Source organism: Lactuca saligna, chromosome 4 (assembly GCF_052625555.1).
Source record: "Lactuca saligna cultivar CGN05327 chromosome 4, ASM5262555v1, whole genome shotgun sequence".
Lineage (NCBI taxonomy): Eukaryota > Viridiplantae > Streptophyta > Magnoliopsida > Asterales > Asteraceae > Lactuca > Lactuca saligna.
Window position 1 is genome coordinate 54,114,268 of NC_136420.1, and position 17,724 is coordinate 54,131,991.

The 17,724-nt window shown below is 31.3% G+C and overlaps 2 protein-coding genes across 2 annotated transcripts; one reads left to right on the forward strand and one right to left on the reverse strand.

Moving 5' to 3' along the window:
• Positions 1–316: 316 nt before the first annotated feature.
• On the reverse strand, positions 317–3,165 carry LOC145039620 (protein FAR1-RELATED SEQUENCE 5-like). Its single transcript, XM_078987655.1, has 5 exons — positions 3,123–3,165; positions 2,183–2,999; positions 1,856–2,114; positions 1,082–1,720; positions 317–975 (listed from the first exon to the last, which is right to left on the reverse strand). The coding sequence occupies exons 1-5, from the start codon at positions 3,163–3,165 to the stop codon at positions 370–372; spliced, it is 2,364 nt and encodes a 787-aa protein (XP_078843781.1). The 3' UTR covers positions 317–369.
• A 9,215-nt stretch (positions 3,166–12,380) lies between these two features.
• LOC145039621 (uncharacterized) lies at positions 12,381–12,896 on the forward strand. Its single transcript, XM_078987656.1, has one exon. The coding sequence runs from the start codon at positions 12,381–12,383 to the stop codon at positions 12,894–12,896; it is 516 nt and encodes a 171-aa protein (XP_078843782.1).
• The last annotated feature ends 4,828 nt before the right edge of the window (positions 12,897–17,724 follow it).

Consider the following 17,724-nt stretch of genomic DNA (forward strand, 5'->3'; position numbering starts at 1 on the left):
GACCATGGTATAATATTCTAATAGAATAATGTATAATGGCATCAGTATTCTATTAGAATAATATTAGATGTTGCATATACCTATATAACATTCTTACATGCATAATCTTGTATTATAATATTTTGATAACAAAGCATTATACTGCAATCATTCATATATACTTCAAAAAATTAAAGATTGAAAATATTAGAAGAATCAATATGTTCTCAAATGTATAACACATCATCACAACCCAAATGTCTCATACATCATCACAAACCAAAACAATAGAAAAAAAAATCCAAACTAAAAAATTCAAACTTTTATCTATATGGTATTATTGAACTTTATTGAAATACAAAAAAAATCGAAATATATTTCTAGACACAGCTATGCACTTTGTACCTTGGAGTTATTCAACAATGTCAAACATTTCCTTGAATTATGCCCTTTAACCCCACATGTTTTGCATGATCTTGATTGCTTGTTACCTTGAATAGTAGCCTTCTCCAAAGCACTTTTTAAATGTTTTCCTGTACCAGAACCTTTATTCTTCACCATAGGTGGATTTTCAACATCAACAACTTCAGGATTCGTAGTAGCTCCGTAAAGTTTATTAATATGATCTTCTTTTGTAACCGGTAATTTGTCTGAACCTTGTTCACCAATATCAGTCATAAAAACTTCAAGCTTCTGCATGAACTCTTCTAACTTCTTGTCATCATTACTTAATGAAGACAGGCATTGATCAAGCATGGAAAAAGCTTTGTATGCAACCTTCTCAACATTTCCAAACGAATCACTATATCTAAACGTCCTTTTCAAAACTGTGGTGGGGATAATATCTCTTCTCCATATCTTAAGAATGTATCTTGATGAAATCTCTTGTATGTCATAAATCTTTAGAATACAGAAGATGTGTCTACAAAAAATTCCAAACCGCTCAAAAAGCATGCATGAACATTTCACCGTTAGATCTTCTCTGTTGAATTCAACCTGTTTCAAAAAGTATTAGCATAATAAGCATATTCAAAAAAGAAAAATTAGAATATTTTTTCAAAATTATTAGAATATTAAGTATATTTTAAAATGTCAACATTACCTCAAAATCACCTTCACTTGTGTTAAAATTCCATTCAGAATCGATGTCAACTTTTTCTTTTTTCTCAACTACTACCTTCTTCTTTGATATATTTGTCCTTTTATGTTTGACAATGCATATGTTAGAAACAACGCCTGATGTAACACTCTTCTGTGAACAAGAAACAAGTGAATGAAGAATCTCCCTCTGCACCATGAGAAAAATAGTCCTGGTGTATACCATAGATGCATGTTTCTCCATATCTTCAAGAGGTGTTTTGATGATTGGAATTATAGTAGATGTATCAAAATCAAATTTGATCTGATTATTCCTTTGCCTTTCCATAACAGACTCAAAAGCATTCATAAAATTGTTTAACGTATAACCATGATGCGATACCCTATTGAATGCTGAATTCTCACTTTCTGACCGAGAAGTTGTTCTCATTAGACCTGACATTGGTACATCTTTAAAATAGGCTGGAATCCAACTGCTTCTCAAATCAAACATATCTTTCATCCATTTATTGTCTTGCAACTTATATTTTACCATTAATGCATCCCATCTCATTTCAAAATCATTGACATCAATTTTGGAGTCCCATACTATACTATTGAAGTCCGCCTTAAAATCTGATTCATTCATTGTTTCCCAGCTTACCTTCAAAAACAATTCATATATTATTCTGTTAGAATATAATATAGTATAAAAAGGCATTTCATTTAATCTATTATCCTAATTACAAAAAATATTTCATTTAATATTCTGATAAGAATATAACAATAATGTTAGTACCTTCAATGGAAGTTTACTTGTGATATGCCACATACAAAATCTATGTTTTGTGTATGGAAATACTATCTCAATAGCTTTTTTCATTGCTAGATCTTGATCGGTCACGACCATGATTGGTGCTTTTCCAAAACACTTCAAGAATGACCGAAGTAACCAAATATAGGAATTTGTATCTTCTCTACACAACAAACCAGCTCCAAAAGTGACGCACCTTTTGTGATTATCAATGCCAGTAAAAGGTACAAATACCATACAATACCTAAAAAAACACAAAAAAATACCATTAGAATATATAACTAAAAATGTTTATATTTCTAGAATAAATACCTGTTTGTACGATATGTTGCGTCAAACGAAACAACGTCCCCAAATAACTCAAAGTTTTGTTTTGAAGTGTCATCAGCCCAAAAGAGAGCATTTAACTGCTTCTTGTCACATCTGTATTCGTATGTAAAATTTGTAACATTCTCTTTACGATTCTGAAGCTTTGTAATCAACAAATTTGCATCAGTGCCCCCGATGTGACAATTTATATCCCTTTTAAAATTTTTCCAATCTATCTCTATTCCATCAACAAATTCACATCTTCCTTTTATAACGCACATTAGTCTATATGCTGTAGTTGCCCCCACCTTTGCACTCGAAAGCTTATGTATAAAAGCTTGATCAACAACATTCAACTGACGTTTAGCTCTTGAAAGATGCATACAATCTTGATTGATCAATTTGTGGTTGTGTTGTTGTTCAAAGCGCCACAGGTAAACTTCTGAAGAATGTGATATAGCTTTGAATGCAACAAAAGCTTTGCAATTTGTGCGTTTACAATTACTATTTCTCAATTGCTTATTATGATCATCACTAATTGTGTCTAAGGTAGAAGTGTTTGGCAATCCCCCTCTATTGCATATAAAATATTTCGAAGTTGTGATTCCACTCTTTTTCCTCTCTGTTGATTTTCTAATATCAAAACCATATCTTAATGCATATCCTTTATACCACTTAATAGCATCTTTGATATCTTTAAAAATTGAACCCAAAGTAGGTATCCAACCAGGTTCAACCTCTGGAATCCAAAATAAAGAACCATCATCTTCAATGAATTGTTTGCAAGAGCCATATTGTGCTGCAACATTGTCACTTTGAACTATAAAAAAGAATATACTACCATGTTAACATATAATCATAATAATTTGCATTCATATGAATGTAATCATAAAAAACCACAATCTTATATGTGCATTATTCTATAAGCATAATATGCAGTAACATGAACTTATAACCAACATCATTCTATAAAGAATAACCGACATCAGTAACAGAATTACCTTGGATTTCCAATTGATTTCCATCATTATCCAGAATCTCTGAATCACCATATCTGAATTGATGATTTTCTTCATCGTAATGATCATTTCCGATGTCATTCATATCTAAATCATACATAATTGTTACTACATTAAAAATTGAATATGTTATATGCAAATAACAATGAAAACAATGATTACCTTGGGTTTCCGATTGATTTTCCTCGTTATGAAGAAACTCTGAATTAGTATAACCGAACTGATGATTTTCTTCATCAAGATGATTGTTTTCGATGTCATGCATATCCAAATCATCCATAACTGTTATCATTATTGATATATCAATGTATGTAAAATATTCTATAAGAATAACATGCAGTCTCATGAACTTATCACTAAGATGATGTTAATGAAAAGCAAATAGATGTTAATCAAAAGAAAACAGATGACATATTGCTGAAAAACATAATGATTAAATGAAAAGTTAAAAAACAAACAATGAAATAGGTGATGCATTGACAAACAACATATTATAGATTAAATTGTTTTCTAGCTCAAACAAATTCAACAACAAATGATCTTTGATTGCTGAATTGGATGTCTCAACAAAAGATGATGTTTGATTTCTGAAATCACAAATCATACAAATATAAAATTGGAGAAATCGATAATAGTTGATGATTCAATTCATGAACTAGGTTAAAAATTGAATACGTTATATGCAACTAACAGTGAAATCGATGAAAACTCAAACCTTGATCAATTGACGATTTCATGACGTTGAGTAAAATTCATGGCTTGAAAGATCGTAAACAATTGTTGAAGATGAGGATTAGAAGAAATCGTTGAACACTTGAACCTCTACCAAAATCGATGATCACAAAGTTAAAATTGATCAAAATCACTCAGCTTATCGTGAATTGCAGATGAAGAAGAATCAAGAACATGAACTCGAATAACACAAAAATCGTGAATTTAAAAGCTTTGATTTAGCATCGTTCGATCAATGTCAAAAATCAAAATCGATTATCGGTTGAAAGAATATAAGATTGGAGATAGAATATCGATCAATTTGAATTGAAGAACAATGAATGTTGTTTCATCGTATAAATTGGTAGAAACACATGAACAGGTGATGAACAGGTGAGATGATTTCTGGATGATGTGAAAATTAAGCTAACAATTTAACCTAGTGACTAATCTACCCCTAATTAACTAATCAGTTAAATTAATTAATGTTAATCCTTTTTTTTATGAGCCACAAGATCAAATCTAATCAAAGGCTAAGATTTGATCCCCATGTCTCACAAAAAATAGGTGGTCTCAAATGAACCTCTATCTATCTATCTATCTATCTCTCTCTCTCTCTCTCTCTCTATATATATATATATATATATATATATATATATATATATATATATATATATATATATATATATATTGAAACCGATCAATTAAATATTCGATTTTGACTTTAATAAGGGCTTCTTTTTCAACATAAGAAATCATGACATCGTGCAAAAAAAACATCACCTATTTTGTTAGACAAGTCCGTCTTCAAATTCTTTATCGCAAAAAAAATCTTTCGATTGTTGCGGTCGCGACCGGTAAAATCAAAAACAACTTCAACAGCCTATAAATCATAGGATAAGACCGATGTTTCACCGTTTCCATCAACATATAAACCAAAACCATCCTTAAAGCAAATATATCCTTATTTCATCTCTTTGATTTGGATTGTAAGTTGTAATCTTTAGTCTAACATGAGGGTCATTTGGAAAGATATTTCAATTCAAACACTTGTAATTGGAGTAGTTGTTGGTTGTGGATATACATTAGAAACCGAAAAGAATGATTGATTAGAAGGATACGGTATTTTAGAGGATCATTGAGAACATAAATCATTGGAGCATGATCTTTTGGAGGATTCTTCAACACTGATTTATTGATGTTTGTTCTTCCAAAAAAGGATCCTAACAATTCAATATCAAACAAGTAAACAATCCATTTATCTAACAATATAAGTATCTAACAAGTAACACCAATTCAAGAACTAAACTACTAATTTCACCTAAACAATAAGAAATTTTAACAAAAAAGCAACTAATTTGAATAATTTTATAAACCTATAAATATAAATACTTACCTGTTTTCATTGTAGGTTTGAAGAAAACAAAATCGAAATAGCTTGAAGCAATGGAGCTTGGGGATACAAATTGGATTTTTTTTCTCTTCTTGTTGATCTTTGCATCGCAGCTTCACAGAGCAAATGACTTTTTTTTTCTTGCTTTGTGCAATTGTGCTTCAACCGACTTTGCCACACCAACAACTAGGGAATTGGTTATTGGGTGTAAGTGGGCTAATGTTTTAGTTCCAGTGGACTAATATTTTTTTTTTAAATGCAGCTGCAATATTGGGTACCAAGTCTTCAATGTCATATATATATATATATATATATATATATATATATATATATATATATATATATATATATATATATATATATATATATATATATATAGGGTAAAGTGAATATACCTAACAACCTTATATAAGCTTAGGTACCTAACCACATCATACGCAAATATAATATAAAATTACGTAGTATGATGTGGTTAGGTACCTAAGTTTATATAAGGTTGTTAGGTATATTCACTTTACCCTATATATATATATATATATATATATATATATATATATATATATATATATATATATATATATATATATATTTGGACTATGAAGCTGTTGAACTATATAGACGACAAAAAAAAAAAAAAAAAAAAAAAAAAAACACTTATGGCTAAATTAGAGGAGTGGCTGGCACCTTGAGCCCCATTCATGTCCGCCATTGAATTTAGGGTTTTTTTTTTTTTTTTTTTTTTTTTTTTTTTTGAGTTTTGTGTCACATGGTACGTATAATGGAAGGGAAAATTTTGAATTTCCAGAAAGATGATGTTTTTCTTGAATTGTTTGGATTTATGTTTTTATTGAATTTCCAAACTGTAATAAACTCTCACAAAGTTTCTATTCACGTTTCAAACTTTTTAATAGATATTTACACATCCAGCTTAGAATATTGTATCACTGACATTGAAAGTTTAGAAACTTTATACAACATGAAGTGTTTCGAAATTTATATTAATGAACTGTGTTTTTATACTTATGACATAACTTGTTTAGTACTTACTAACCATAATTATTTCTAATTAAAAATAACGGTCATAAAATTCCAAAAAAAAAAATCAAATGTTGTATATAAACAATTGTTAACATATTTTATTATTAATGATTAGTTTTTTTCTATTGTTTGTAGATTATTTTAACTTTCTCCACCGTGGAGTGGTAAGTTATTTTAGATTTAGGTACAATTGATGAATTGATTCATGCGGTTCAAACATTTTTTTTAAAGAATGCAATCTCAACAACTTAACAACCTATTTTTAACTCTACAAACATATATGAGAGAAATCATAAATGTTGATCAAGGTGACAACGACTATCAAATATTATATATTGGTAAGAATATGGTTTATGTTCAAGGTGGCAACGACTATCAAATAGTGTATATTGGTAAGAATAGGTTGTGACGAGAATTTAACTTACCACTCCAAATCGAATGTAATCAAAATTTGATAGACAAAGCTCTATTGCATTTGGCTGTTTAGTTAATTTAGAAACAAGTGTAGTGATCGAAATTTGACCGATGTTTTTTGAATGGAATTAACCACTTATATTTTTGTTATGAAAAGATAATGAAATTAAGTACTTGTATTTTTGTTTTGATGTCTTTGTAAGTGTTGTACTTTTGTGATATGGAAAGTAAAAAAACACACACACAAACATTCAATTGTGTAGAGAATTGCAGGGAAGGAACAAATGATACAATTTAATATATATATATATATATATATATATATATATATATATATATATATATATATATATATATATATATATATATATATATATATATATATATATATATATATGCAAAGTACTAAAAAAGGAAAAAAAAACATTTAAGTTTGTAGAGATACGCACAGAAGTTAAAGGAAAAAAAGGAAAAAAAATGTGATTTTTCTTGCATTTAAATTCATCATTAAATGTTTTGGTTGGTCTAAGTAATAATGAGAGGCATTTTGGTAAAATAAAATATGTTTATTTTAAAAAAATAAACTATTATTTTGGGACAATTCAAAAAATAACATAAATTATAAATATGGTCGAAAGGAGTATGATTCTGAAAGTATCAAAGGGTATATAATGAAACCATGAGTAAATAATGTTAACATGAGACACACATGTGATTACAATTATCGATATTCAAAAAGATATTAAAAAAGGAGACAAGCTTTCATGCATTGATGCATATAACCTCCAAACAATTTTCTCACTGTCAACGAACATTAAAAAGGAACAGAAGTTGAACTATATATGAAGTTATGAACAATAGATCAGTGGGCATCACTACCGTAGGGTAAAACTAACTTGGGATAATTTAATATGCAAGTTATCTTTGCTATAGAGGTTTTGTTCAATAAAATATGTTCCTTTTCGTCTTTGTCAATTGGTATAGTTACAATTTAAAACGGAATGTTTCAATTTCTTATAATTGTGAAATCTTAACTTTGATGCCTCCATTTCGCACTCATGAAAGGAAAGGAAGATATAAATGATGCCCACCAAAGCAAACATGAAGCCAAAAGCTTTTTTTTTTTTTTTTTTTGCCCAAAATATGTTTGGACCGGCATGGATTCCATAGACCTCTTCCTTTGCTACAAAGCACGAATAACCTCTATGACTTTGCAAAGGTGATTAAACATTATGCTATATATGGCCCGACCTGTAACCTTTTCTAAAAGGAATATGATATTTTTTTAGATGGTCGCCCTAAATTAATGAAAATCAATGGCTCTCAATTGCATTATGTTTAAAAATAGCACATCATAGTTAAGGTCTAACAACGGTGCTGCCTAGAGTGAGTATTAGCAATTTTAGAAATATGCCAAATTCCATAAACATGTACACAATTAGGGATGAAAATTCCACCCGACCCGGTGGGTCACCCGGTTGACCTGCCTCAATCCGGGACGGGTATTCCCCGCAAAAACATGTACCGGATACGGGGCCGGAGATCCCCATTATGCTAAAACCGGGGATGGGGACGGGTATAATCCTAGTATATCAATCATTTATTGAATTTGAATTAAGTCCATTAAAATGAATTGATCTATATTAGACCATTAGAGATAGAGTCCATATACAAAATTATGTTTCTAATTCCAAGAGTTCATTAATCGTCACTTTGTTCGTCGATCTGTATACCAAATCGACACTTTTTACTTTGATGCTTGTTAAACTTTATGATTGATGTAAACAGAATGTGTTTATGGCATATGGTTTTGATCACTTATTAAACTTGACTTTTTGTGTAAGTTAAGTTTATTATGTTGATAGATTGGAGATGGGATGAGGAAAAGCCCAAAATACAAAGGGGAGGAGATTTGATTCCTCGCATCCGTCGGGGATGGAGATGGGGACAAGGATGGTCAACCCCGCCCCATTTCCATCCCTATACACAATTGTAATTTTTCGTTGTTTTTTTGGTTTAGTTAAGTATTGAATGGTAATTATTATTATTATTATTATTATTATTATTAATTTAACCTTTGAGAATTTGTTTGTTTTAATAGAAACACAGTAAGTGTATGAATAGCAAAAAAAAAAAAAAAAAAAAAACCATGCAAGGATTGTGTCGGAATTTCCTTTGTGTAGGTATTTTGTCAGAATTGTGACTGTTTTTTTTTTCCTCAAAGATTTTCGAAAGAAAAAAAAGAGTTTTTTTTTATTATTAGCGTGTTTGTAATACTTCATTTTCATGTATTATCAAAGGAAGTTAATAACATATTTAAGTTATTTAGTTATAAATATATTTAATTTCCCTCATAATATGATGCATTAATTGGGATGATCTGTTTGTTAAGTGTATGTAGGATTGCACAAGTACATGCACCATGCTTGATGCTATGTGCTATCATTTCCTTTTTGTGATCTCCTGTACGTATCTCATTGAAATTTCACTTTCTTTGTGTTTGTTGATGTTGGTATAATAAATTTTCTGCAGTGCTTTCCCATACTTTGGATTTGAATTTTCTGTATGTTTTGTTTGGCTCAGTCATAATGAAGCATTAAATGGACCTAGCTAGCTAGCTTTTAAATGAACGGAATCATGGCACAATGGTGCACAGCATATAAACATCACATTAAATGAAATAAGCCCGGCTTCATCACATTATAAACATCAAGATTGATGTAATCAGAATTTCTTAGATTTAGTGTTGATGATTTTCAATCCAAGTCCAATGCTTTTGCTTTACTCTATACGCTCATCTTGTGTGACAATTGTCTTCTCTGAAACATCGATCTCATCTGGCATTTAAACACAAGCTGGAACACTTGTTCAAGATGAAGGTAGTTCTTTTGTTCTTTAATTTTTGAAATTGTGATTTATTAGCTAGATCGGTATTCATATTACTTCTTTTTTTATGTCCACTCAACTTTCACATGAAGTTAAATAATTTGTGAAGTGTTTGATATCATCCTGCAGTCAAGAAACAGAAAACATAAGTGGGGAAAAGAGACTGGAACTTTAGTCTCAACCGGTGCAATTGAAATCCCAATCGGGCAACACCATCCCAGAGTGAAATACGTAACTACAGTTTCCATTTACTAAGCAATGACCATATATAGCAATTGATAGACTGTGTAAAGTTAAGAGTCAAATATAAATACATCAGTTGAGATATAGTCGGCTATACATGACTCTCAACTTTACCCTAAGCCATGTCATATTTTTCTTTGACTTCGCCTTCAACACCTACAATGGTCGTTGCTTAGTATGTGTTAACTATACAATGACTCTACAATTGTCCAACATAATCGATATTTTCAAAGTCATCGACGTGCATTTGATGTTTAGGACCTTGGATCCAGGTCTGACTGTTCTCACTATTAGATTTCCACATTTCTAACGATAGGGGTACTACATTTCAAATCAAGATTGATATAACTTCAAATATTCAAGAATTGTATTCTTTGATGTTTTTATATATGATTTGGTGTCTTACACTTTGCTATAAAAATATATGTGGCATTGGTCTTTTGATGTGAATCGGAAACGTTGTGAATACACACACAGTCCCGTGTGTAGAATATTTAAGAATGGAGTGAAGGTTGTATTTTTGCCGGTTTGAATCAACGCGATTAGTATTTGTTTGTAGTTTTATTTGATGACTCATTTAATATATACTTGATACTTTTAACATATAACAATCATTTGTTAATAATTTCAATAGATGAAAAAATGGGATTGTTTATTTTTGTTTACTGTATGTGCTGAAATAATGATTGAATATCAATATCATTGATATTGTCTCCCTCATTGGCCTTATTCTGACTTCTCTCAAGCCATATATTCAATTCTCATGGTTCTCAATTATATATATATATATATATATATATATATATATATATATATATATATATATATATATATATATATATATATATATATATATATATATATATATATATATATATATATAATGAGAACACCTAAAAGGTTGAGAACGCGAGAACAAATATATTCATTTGTGATTCCATGTATTTATTTGTGGCGAAATAATAAATTTTTATACACAATCAATATGAATATGTTTTTTCTTTTCAATTGAAATTAAAGGCGTAAAAATTTATCATTCATCCACAAATGAATACATGGAATCACAAAAGAATATATTTTGTTCTCGCGTTCTCAACCTTTTTAGTGTTCTCATTTGATCCTACTCCTATATATATATATATATATATATATATATATATATATATATATATATATATATATATATATATATATATATATATATATATATATATATATATATATATGTTTAGGTTGTATGGAAAACAAAAAAAACCCTAAAAATCATAAAAATGCATAAAAAAATACTTAGAGATCAGAAAACTTTTTTTTGAATTTTTTTTATAAAAAATCACAGCTTTTTATAAAAATTCGCTGAAAAAAAATAAAAAATAAAATTTTTTTTTTCAAATTTTTTTCAGCGATTTTCTTTAAAAATCTGCGATTTTTTCTTAAAAAATGTCAAAAATATTTTTTGTAATCTCTAGGTATTTTTTTTATGCATTTTTATGATTTTTAAGGTTTTTTTGTTTTCCAAATAATATTTCCCTATATATATATATATATATATATATATATATATATATATATATATATATATATATATATATATATATATATATATATATATATATATATATATATAGTGTAACGTTAAAAAATGGACATTCTATACTATATTAATAAAAAAAGAAGAAAAAATATTGACATTACAAATATATAAAGGTCGTAAACTCATGTATGCAAAATATGGGTAGAAATAATATCTATAATCAAATTTTACAATACGTTTGCAAGAAAAAGAGAATAGAAACACAAAATGTATATTTGATAAACAGTCTAAATTACACAGAGTGGGAATCAGCAGTCCTAAGTGTTGAAGGTCATCACTAGCCCAATAGAATCATGTTATTGTCTAGAAGAAGTTAGCATGTTCTAGAATGATCTGGAAGATTCTAGAACATTATGGAATACTATGGAGGAGTGTTGAAGATGCTGGAAGATTCTAGAATACTCTAGAATGAGATGGAAGACCCTGGAAGGCTATGGAACATTCTAGAACACTATGGAAGACACAAGAATGTCTATACTTATCTAGGACATTATAGAACATTCTAGAAACATATAAAAGCTTGTAATAGATATAGAATATGGTAGATAGTTCTAGAATAGCCATGAATGTATGTAGATCTAGAAACTTCCTATAAGGAGGTGGAAACACCTATAAATAGGTGTGGAGCTCATTTGCTCCAAACAATCCAACATCCAAACCATCCAAGAAAGCATCCAAGAAAGCAAAGTGTGTAGTAGTCTCACAAAGTGTAAGTTCTCTTTAAGTGTCTTAATAAAAGTCTTGTTGTTTCCCATATAAAAGAGTCGTGTTCAACAATCTGGTATCAGAGCAAGGTTTCTTGATAGTGAGAACGAGTGATTCTCGTTGTATCGTGAGTAGTTTGTGACTCTGCAAGTTTAGTTTCGAAACTAGCTTGTTTGGTATTACCAAGGTACTGCCAACACGATGGGTGATCTCCAAGTTGTCGGAGGAATCAAGAAACTCAACAACAACAACTACAAAATGTGGGAAACATGTATGAAGTCCTACTTACAAGGACAAGATCTATGGGAGGTTGTTGGTGGAAGCGAAACTACGCCACCGGAGGAAGACGTTAATGGTGCTTTGCGCAAATGGAAAATCAAAGCAGGCAAAGCAATGTTTGCCTTGAAGACCAGAATCGAAGAAGAGATGTTGGAGCATATTCGGGATGAGAACACCCCGAAAGAAGCTTGGGACACGTTTGTGACGCTTTTCTCAAAGAAGAATGATACGAGACTACAACTTTTGGAGAACGAGCTATTATCAATCTCACAACGTGACATGACGATTGCTCAATATTTCCACAAGGTCAAGTCAATATGTCGGGAGATTACTAAACTAGATCCGCAATCCGTCATTGCAGAAGCTCGAATGAAGAGGATCATTATCCATGGACTGAGGCCGGAATATAGAAGCTTTGTTACTGCTGTACAAGGATAGCCCATTCAGCCATCACTTGTAGAGTTTGAGAATTTGTTGGCCAGCCAAGAAGCTATGGCTAAGCATATGGGAGGCATCACGCTGAAAAGTGAAGAAGAAGCAATCAACACAAGTAAAAGTCGAAGGAATTTTAAGCCACCTTCTAAAGAAGGATACAAAAATGCTGACAAAGGGAAGAGTCAGCAAGGAACCTCACAACCATGGAGATCTTAAAAGACCGACAATAAGAGTTCTCGGGGGAGGAGGTTCGAAGGCAACTACAACAATTCTGGAAAGTGGGGCCACATGTCCAAGGATTGTTGGTCAAAGAAAAAGTTTGTGGAAAGCAATGTAGTAACTTCCAAAAAGGAAGTAGAGGATGAATGGGATGCTGAGGCACTATGTTCTATAGAAGAGAATAAGACTAAAAGAGGAAGGCTAATGTTCATGGATGCCAGGGTAAATGGAGGATACACCAAAGCATTGGTAGATACAGGTGCATCCCATAATTTCCTTGCTGAAGATGAAGCTAAGAAGTTGGGCATCAAATACACCAAAATGCCAGGCCGTTTGAAAGTCGTCAACTCTTTATCCAAGCCTATCATTGGTGTTGCATATGGAGTACCTCTTAAGATAGCAGAATGGGAAGGCACCATAGACTTGACAGTGGTGCATATGGATGACTATCATATGGTATTGGGAATGGATTTTTTAGAAAATGTACGACCCTGGTCATTTGAGAGAGACGATACCATGCGTATCACCAAGGGTTCAATAATTCACATTGTACCCTTGAAGAGAAATATGATTGGATTCCAAATGCTATCAACTATGCAACTCGACAAAGGTCTCAAGAAGAGTGAGACAGAGTTTATGACAACCTTGAAGGAGGAAGTTATTCCCTTGAAGATGGACATTCCAAAGGAGAATAAGAACATGACATCACCAGAGTTGCATAAAAAGTCGCATCTTAGACGAAAAATGGAACATGTGATGGAGAAACTTGATAAGGCGAAAAAGAAGAAAAACACATTAATTCGTAAGAGAAAAGTAGAATATCTCAACCGGGCAACCTCTAAAAGAGATGAGCAGATCAATAAGGGATTACATCATAACATGTTAATATTACGGAAATTTTCCAAATCTTGTAAAAGGGACAACCCACATGCTTACAAGTTTACCAAAGGGAGGCGTAAGAAACTATACAAGAGAGTTCAACGGGGTCAGGAACAATATTATGGTACGACAAGAGGCAACCACGAATGTCGTCGTCAACTACGGAAACAATATACGGAGCAACGGCTGCAGCAGCTGAGGAAAAACAAAGCATGTGGAAGAGAAAAAGTTCTCAAGGAAGAAGTCAATATGAAACATATCAAGACTAATGACTAAGTAGCAAATGGAGTTCATAAAGGGTTAAGTACTGACAAATATGAGGGCTTTAATTATCAGCTCAACATGGTACAACGAATAGGGGCTAGTACTGAGGGGGAGTGTTGAAGGTCATCACTAGCCCAATAGAATCATGTTATTGTCTAGAAGAAGTTAGCATGTTCTAGAATGATCTGGAAGATTCTAGAACATTATGGAATACTATGGAGGAGTGTTGAAGATGCTGGAAGATTCTAGAATACTCTAGAATGAGATGGAAGACCCTGGAAGGCTATGGAACATTCTAGAACACTATGGAAGACACAAGAATGTCTATACTTATCTAGGACATTATAGAACATTCTAGAAACATATAAAAGCTTGTAATAGATATAGAATATGGTAGATAGTTCTAGAATAGCCATGAATGTATGTAGATCTAGAAACTTCCTATAAGGAGGTGGAAACACCTATAAATAGGTGTGGATCTCATTTGCTCCAAACAATCCAACATCCAAACCATCCAAGAAAGCATCCAAGAAAGCAAAGTGTGTAGTAGTCTCACAAAGTGTAAGTTCTCCTTAAGTGTCTTAATAAAAGTCTTGTTGTTTCCCATATAAAAGAGTCGTGTTCAACACTAAGATATATGAATGCTCTTAAAAAGTAGTGCTTGAAAAATGTGTAAATTTTCATTATAAACTAAAAAGGGTTACACCTTCTCTACAAGATTACATTTACCACAGTATCTATCTTTACCTTTACACTTTTGCCTATTGCCATGCTTCTTGTAATCAAAACCTTACATGAAACCAAGATACCAAACTCGAAAAAATTTCTAGATAATCCAACAAACCAACTATAATCACTTTTTCTATTGCTATTATGAACATAATCAATTTCATATTGTTATACAAGTTATGTGTTACAAACCTATCATATTAAATATAGGAAAGAAACTAATTTAGGATGCTATTTCACAATTTCATCAGTAATCGTATATGTATTTGTATATCAATACATATCCAATAAAAATTATTAAAACCTTTATATGAGATCGATAAAAAAAATCAGAAGAAACTAAGCTGAATTAATGGAAACATAATACTACAAAGATCAACATAACATGTCCTTCCTCACAAATAATATGGTCAAACCATTCTACATTTCTTCTGACATTGATGAAAATATTACATGGGATGAAAGCGATGCTACTTCTTTTATTTGACAATATTAGGAAAGAGAACACAAAGAGAATTACTCTATTACAAAAGATGTAAATGAAAAACATAGTTGCTTTTGACTTGAAGAAGTTTCCATTCTCAATATACAAGTGGCTAAGTCAATTACTCAAAAGCAAAAAGCCGTGAAAGTTTAAATAAGCAGCAATTAAAGGAGCAGTTAACCTCTGAACCCAAAAAACTATACTAATTCTTTTATCAGCAGAGACTCGAAAATAATAATAATAATAATAATAATAATAATAAAGCAAGAGTCACCCAAAAATCCCAATTCAAACGGATCAAAATGCCAAATTTACCAAAACTAAGTGATATAATAATAATAATAATAATAATAATAATAATAATAATAATAATAATAATAAAGTGAGATTAAATACTAGAAGAAACTCAGGAAACATACAACTATCTATGCTGAATTTGTATATTAACATATTCAAGAAATCTTAAACATTTTACGCTCTGGTTTACTCGATTACAGAAGCTAATAGAATCATTACTTCAAAAACTGCTATGAACGAGTATTGAATGGCGTAGTATAAACCATTAAACCCTAAATATTTAAGCTATCAAACAAAAGAAATTGAAATAATAAAACGGAAAGTAGAAAACTTTGAGAAAAAAACATTACCTTGTTTGACTGCGGTAGACGAATTAATCAGTAGAATTACAACTTCAAGATAGCTGTTGCTTCCATTCTATAACAATCCGTATCTCCTGCTTGTCCTTAGTTTCAATTGCCAATTGTATCATATCATATAGACGATACTATCGATTATCAAAGTATCAAAGTATCAATATACAGTAGGCTCAATTTCTACCGAGTAAAAAACATTAGAGCAGACGGTATGGGCACCCTCCACGCCGTTATTGCCTACGTGGAATGCCCAAAATGCCGTCTTAACGCGAGGCACACCACCCCTCTTGCTTGTTTTGTTGCTTCTCGTGGTAACGACTACGCACAGCAACGCGTCTTCTTCTATTTTCTTCCTCTGCTTTTCTTCTTCTTTCTTCCTCTGCTTCTCTTCATCTTAACGGGGTATAAAATGAAAAACACCATCCCCTAATCTCGTTGTGGAGAGAAGATGGTGTCGTGGCTGCGTTGTAGGTGGGTATGGGTGTTGCCCATACCCAATGCTTTTAGGACCCATCTTCGGAGCCGCGCTTCCGGGATTTGTATTAAAGTGACGCTTAAAAATTAAAATTGTTAGAATATGAAAATAAATTAAAGTAAATTGAGTAACCTTTATAAATGAGTATTACAATAAAAGTAATCAACATAAATTTCTTTTTTTTTTTTTTAGAAAATTAATCCTTTTCTTCATAATACCATATTCCGGAGTAGGTACAATTATTCCAGAGTTGATCGTACGTTCACAAGCATCGAGTTCGAAATCTGACAATCATACGTTTCGGATTAACGAAATGTATTTCAGGCTATGAATGCCAGAATATGACATCCCAGTGTAATTATGTTCATTTTGGAGTTAGTTTTGGTAGGTAGGATTTGGGTCCAGAATCTGATATACCTTACGCTGTGGACTGAAAAGTGTATTCCGTAACGTACTCTGAAATGTATGGGCATTCCGAAGAGGTATAATTAGGGTATTTGTGTGTTCTTTGTTACCTATATGCATTATATTTGTATGCATTTCAATCAGTGTTCTTTAATAGCTTTCATAATCTAGAAGAATGAGTATGTATACGTATTTTTTTCGATTGCTAGTTTCTAGTGGAGGGTAATGGCAACGTATCGAATGATTTATGTAATATATTGCTCCAGACTCCACATGCTTTGGTGTGGATATAAGCAATGATATCAACTTCAGTGGGTTAATTATGTTGGTTGCTTACTAGTCTAGGTTACACACTAATTAAATACTTCTATCTTTTTAATGTCCATGATCAAATATAGTTATGCAGATTCTTGACAATAGTGATGTCAGATATTTTCTTAGTTTTGTTAGTAGTATGCCTCATAACACAATATAATTGTGTGTTGTTAATATTGTTATGGAAAGTGGTATTCATTGACTTGTTAGAGAACTCGTTCTGGTGGAAATGGGTCTTCCGATGCCAGAAGTAACCAAATTTGTAATTTATTACCTATGACAACCAACCATGTTCCTTATTACAATGGCCCTATAGATGGGGTGATTATAGGTATTAAGGTACATTTGTTGATGATGTTTTTCCAATAGTTGATGTTGATGAATCTACAAATGATCAGTAAAAACTAA

Excerpts from the sequence above, each read along its gene's own strand:
- LOC145039620 (XM_078987655.1), bottom strand. The coding sequence starts at position 3,165 with ATGTCGGTTATTCTTTATAGAATGATGTTGGTTATAAGTTCAT. Across the intron at positions 3,000-3,122 it reads GATGTTGGTTATAAGTTCAT|TTCAAAGTGACAATGTTGCA; the intron begins GTTACTGCATAT and ends TCTTTTTTATAG. Across the intron at positions 2,115-2,182 it reads GCAACATATCGTACAAACAG|GTATTGTATGGTATTTGTAC; the intron begins GTATTTATTCTA and ends GTGTTTTTTTAG.
- LOC145039621 (XM_078987656.1), top strand. The coding sequence starts at position 12,381 with ATGGGTGATCTCCAAGTTGTCGGAGGAATCAAGAAACTCAACAACAAC.